Raw genomic sequence first — 5,387 nt, 5'->3', positions numbered from 1 at the left:
GATTAGGGCTAGGGCTAGGGTTAGGGTTAGGGTAAGGGTTAGGGTTAATGTTTTTTTGTCGTTTTTTTACTCGTTTTCCAGAGCATTAGTTCAAGGCCCCCTTAGAATTGCAAATAAATGGAAGCTTAAGGTGTTAGATTTGGTTCATGGCTAGGGGCAGTGTTTGGGTTAGGGTTAGGGTCAGGGTTAGGGTTAGGATTAGGGTTAGGGTTAGGGTTAGCGTTCGGTTTTGTTTTTTTATCGTTTTTTGATCGTTTTCGCCAGCATTAGTTCAGAATTAGGCTTAGAATTGCAATTAGCTGTACCCCTTCCTAATAGCCTTGGGTTTAGGGCTAGGGCTAGAGTTAGGGTTAGGGTTAGGGTTAGGGTTAGGGTCAGGGTTAGGGTTAGGGTTAATGTTTTTATGTCGTTTTTATTACTCGTTTTCAACACCATTAGTTCAAGGCCAGGCTTAGAATAGCAAATAAATGTAAGCTTGGGTATTAGATTTGGTTTAGGCCTAGGGCTAGAGTTAGGGTTAGGGTTAGGGTTAGGGTTAGGGTTAGGGTTAGGGTTAGGGTTAGGGTTAGGGTTAGGGTTAATGTTTTTTGGTCGTTTTCAACAGCATTAGTTCAAGGCCAGGCTTAGAATTGCAAATAAATGGAAGCTTAAGGTGTTAGATTTGGTTCAGGGCTAGGGTCAGTGTTTGGGTTAGGGTTAGGGTTAGGGTTAGGGTTAGGATTAGGGTTAGGGTTAGGGTTAGCGTTCGGTTTTGCGTTTGCACCAGCATTCGCATTGCCTGTGGCTTAAAATTGCAATTAGCTGTATGCCTTGGTATTATATTTTGGTTAAGGATTAGGGTTAGGGTTGGGGTTAGGGTTAGGGTTAGGGTTAGGGTTAGGGTTAATGTTTTTATCGTTTTTTGATCGTTTTCGCCAGCATTGGCTCAGGATTAGGCTTAGAATTGCAATTAGCTGTACCCCTTCCTAATAGCCTTGGGTTAAGGGCTAGGGCTAGAGTTAGGGTTAGGGTTAGGGTTAGGGTTAGGGTTAGGGTTAATGTTTTTATATCGTTTTTATTACTCGTTTTCAACAGCATTAGTTCGAGGCGAGGCTTAGAATTGCAAATAAATGTAAGCTTGGGTATTAGATTTGGTTTAGGGCTAGGGCTAGAGTTAGGGTTAGGGTTAGGGTTAGGGTTAGGGTTAGGGTTAGGGTTAGGGTTAGGGTTAATGTTTTTTTGTCGTTTTTTTACTCGTTTTCCACAGCATTATTTCAAGGCCAGGGTTAGGGTTAGGGTTAGGGTTAATGTTTTTATATCGTTTTTATTACTCGTTTTCAACAGCATTAGTTCGAGGCGAGGCTTAGAATTGCAAATAAATGTAAGCTTGGGTATTAGATTTGGTTTAGGGCTAGGGCTAGAGTTAGGGTTAGGGTTAGGGTTAGGGTTAGGGTTAGGGTTAGGGTTAGGGTTAATGTTTTTTTGTCGTTTTTTTACTCGTTTTCCACAGCATTATTTCAAGGCCAGGCTTAGAATTGCATATAAATGGAAGCTTAAGGTGTTAGATTTGGTTCAGGGCTAGGGTCGGTGTTTGGGTTAGGGTTAGGGTTAGGGTTAGGGTTAGGATAAGGGTTAGGGTTACGGTTTATGTTATTTTTTTCCTTTTTTGATCGTTTTAGCCAGCCTTGGTTCAGAATTAGGCTTAGAATTGCAATTAGCTGTACCCCTTCCTAATAGCCTTTGGTTTATGGCTAGGGCTAGGGTTAGGGTTAGTGTTAGGGGTAGGGTTAGGATTAGGGTTAGGGTTAGGGTAAGCGTTCGGTTTTGCGTTTGCACCAGCATTCGCATTGCCTGTGGCTTAGAACTGCAATTAGCTGTTAACACGCATGCACTCGCTATTGCAGACCAGTGGAGAGCACACATCATATGGAGGATTCATGGAGTGCTGGGCAACCGAATCTGGCATGTGATAATCATGTAGGATAGTCCACGCACGAGGTGCAGCCCATGAAATGGGCACCCACGAACTGGGCGGAGTGTGGACGGCCTGTATGATAGTGTGTATGTATGTCCACGCACAAAGTGCAGCCCATGAGATGGGCGCCCATGAAATGGACGGAGTGTGGACGGCCCACGCACACGAGGTGCAGCCCATGAAATGGGCACCCATGAACTGGGCGGAGTGTGGACGGCCTGTATGATAGTGTGTATGTATGTCCACGCACAAAGTGCAGCCCATGAGATGGGCGCCCATGAAATGGACGGAGTGTGGACGGCCCACGCACGAAGTGCAATGCCCGTTAGGAGGCAGGAGTGTGGGAGTATGAGTGTGATGGCCGAAGGCCGTGATAATTGCCAGATGAGAGGAGATAGCTGGCCCAGCACTCCTATTTATTTTCGTCTTGTATGAATTATGATACCTGTGTTGAATCAAGGATATCAATATTATTCATAGATGGGAAGAGGTGGGTGGGTGAGAAAGGAACAAACCGGTGTTCTTCTCACTACCCAAGCAAAGCAAATATGAAGTAGCAATACGGCCAGCGCGAAGTATGGTGTATGCGTTACGGGTTCAAGCTCCGATGTGTGCTGCAGCCGCATATGGCTGGTTGGCTGGCGAGTTCAGGTGAGTTCCGGCGTACGCATGTTACATGCCACCACAGCGTGCATGTACGTGTTACTTGACATGCATCAATGAATAGCGTGGGATCTGCGGGCTCTTTGGAAGCCGCTGGAGCGCGTGTGAAGTGGTGGCTTGTGCAATGTGTTAACCTACATTACCGCAAGCTCTAATGTGCTATTAACACGCATGCACTCGCTATTGCAGACCAGTGGAGAGCACACATCATATGGAGGATTCATGGAGTGCTGGGCAACCGAATCTGGCATGTGATAATCATGTAGGATAGTCCACGCACGAGGTGCAGCCCATGAAATGGGCACCCACGAACTGGGCGGAGTGTGGACGGCCTGTATGATAGTGTGTATGTATGTCCACGCACAAAGTGCAGCCCATGAGATGGGCGCCCATGAAATGGACGGAGTGTGGACGGCCCACGCACACGAGGTGCAGCCCATGAAATGGGCACCCATGAACTGGGCGGAGTGTGGACGGCCTGTATGATAGTGTGTATGTATGTCCACGCACAAAGTGCAGCCCATGAGATGGGCGCCCATGAAATGGACGGAGTGTGGACGGCCCACGCACGAAGTGCAATGCCCGTTAGGAGGCAGGAGTGTGGGAGTATGAGTGTGATGGCCGAAGGCCGTGATAATTGCCAGATGAGAGGAGATAGCTGGCCCATGGTTGCCCAGCCTCCATGCTAAGTTGTGACACATTGCAATGCACGTGAATGACACTGTTGTTGCTATCAGCGCAGTTTGTCAGCACAATCCTAGCAGAGCAAGTTGCTGTGCTGTTCCAAACGGTCAGCCGTGTGGGTACGTGCATGGGTGCGAGTTGCGTGCCCGCGTGGCGGGTTCTTACATACCTCCATGCGTTCTCTGATGCGCTTGTACCTCTGACAGCTTTTGGGTCAGCTGCGCCATGTCTGTGTCGGTTGTCCTGATGTAGCGCAAGGCACTGTCGCTTCTCCATCAGCCCATTGCCCTGATTAGCCAGTCCGGGGTACCCGCCATGGCTGCAGTTGTGGCGGCACCGATGCGGAACGAATGACCAGCGTAATCGCGTGAATTGGGTGTTCCCGTGAGTGGGAGAAGCTGTCGGAGCTCTTCTGTCAGTGCCTGCCTGGTCAGCGGTCTCCCAGGGCGGTAGCGGAAGAGTGCGTCAGTGGCGTCAGACGGACAGACTGTAAAATATGCCAGGAGGGCGGCAACCGGGCAAGGTTGTGAAGTGGTACTACCGACTATCTGCATGGCCCTGACGAATTGGTCCGTCTTCGATTGCTTGATGTGGAAGCGGATATATGTGCGTCCTTGAGTGACATCCAGAGTCACATCCTGGCGCGTGGCATGAGTGGCAGGGTCAAACCCGGCTGGAGGCGCAGTGAATTCAGCGCATCGAAGAAATCCGAAGAAGGCGAGCACCATTGCCGCCTTGAGCATGCCCTTGTCCTGCTGGTGACGCCGTTGGTCCAGGCTGAGTTGGTTGAGGAGCTTCCGCAGCAAATCAATGGTGATTGGGAGGCGAGTGCGCTGGATTGCCGGGTCAGTCGCCGTCCTCTTGATGCCTCGCATAACACGTGGCGGCAGCAATGCGTTCCTCGTTGGATCTCGGAATCCGGCTTCGAGATGCATGTTGCGTACTGCGGCCATGTAGACATGCATTGTCTGTGGTTGAACCGATTGTGTGAGGTGTGCTGCGAAGCAACTTCGCATCGTGTCTGTAGCCGGCATGGGCGTCCATCTCTGCAACGCACAGAATTGCGTAAATTTCCTTTCGCCAGTGGCGTACGTGCGCCGTGTTGTCGGGGCGATTGCCATGGCTGCCAGGTCGGCGACCTCCTGCATCAGTCCAGGAGAGGGAGGCGGATTGCAGTGTCCGGGGCTTGCTGTGCCGATGGTGCCAGCTGCTGGAATGCCTGTCAGAGTGATACGGAAATAGGGCTTGGCGCGGCTAAACCTCTTGTTGATATCCCATAAGCGCCGCGTAAATGTTCTGCCTGGTACGACGACGCTCGACGCAAAGGAGAGTTTCCCCAGGAAGTGATCGAGTTTGCGTTGCGTGGTCTGAGTGCAGCGTGACAGCTCGCTGAGGAGCTCGCGGAGGTCCGTCGGTTTGTCGTCTGGGAGACGGGCTTCCATGCGCACCGTGTCCAGCACAATTCCGAGGAAGGCAGTAATGTGTGAAAGCGAACAGTGTTCAGGGGAGTGGAAGTCGGCTTACTTTTTCTCAGTGGGCTTCGAAGTCTTCTCGTGGCTATCTGCAGGGCGCTGCCACCTGAAGCGGGTGGTGCTGGTGCAGGATGTGGCGGCATGTCCTTTGTCTTCACATGAGCTGCAGGCATAGAGACGGTCGCAGGGTGTGCGGGAACAGGGCCTGCCGCGGTTGAAGTTAAAAACAGTCTTGGCGGGTGCTGCCCGCCACTGATGGAAAGGGCTGTGCGTGTTGAGCTGCGGCATGTGGGCAGGCAGCGGTCGCGGCTGTTTTGGAGCGTGCATTTGGTGCATGACAGACGGGGAGAGCGGAGTAGGCGAATACTCCACAGCGTCTGATTGATCACGTCCCAGCGCAGTGCCATGCTGGCGGTGTGTGGGCGAAATGCTCGATCATAGTTCAGCACAGGAGACGTCTGCATGACAGACGGGGAGAGTGGAGTAGGCGAATACTCCACAGCGTCTGATTGATCACGTCCCAGCGCAGTGCCATGCTGGCGGTGTGTTGGCGAAATGCTCGATCATAGTTCAGCACAGCAGACGTCGTGAACTGTTGGTTCGCAGTACAAAGT

At 51.2% G+C, this 5,387-nt stretch overlaps 1 protein-coding gene across 1 annotated transcript; it reads right to left on the bottom strand.

Moving 5' to 3' along the window:
- Window positions 1-3,576: 3,576 nt before the first annotated feature.
- LOC135804559 (uncharacterized) lies at window positions 3,577-4,743 on the bottom strand. Its single transcript, XM_065318452.1, has one exon. It carries the CDS (start codon window positions 4,741-4,743, stop codon window positions 3,577-3,579), a length of 1,167 nt encoding a protein of 388 aa, XP_065174524.1.
- Window positions 4,744-5,387: the final 644 nt, after the last annotated feature.

The sequence above is a fragment of the Sycon ciliatum genome, chromosome 1, assembly GCF_964019385.1.
Source record: "Sycon ciliatum chromosome 1, ocSycCili1.1, whole genome shotgun sequence".
Taxonomy (NCBI): Eukaryota; Metazoa; Porifera; class Calcarea; order Leucosolenida; family Sycettidae; genus Sycon; species Sycon ciliatum.
Note: the sequence above shows the minus strand (reverse complement) of the source record. Positions and strands in the feature narration are given on the sequence as shown.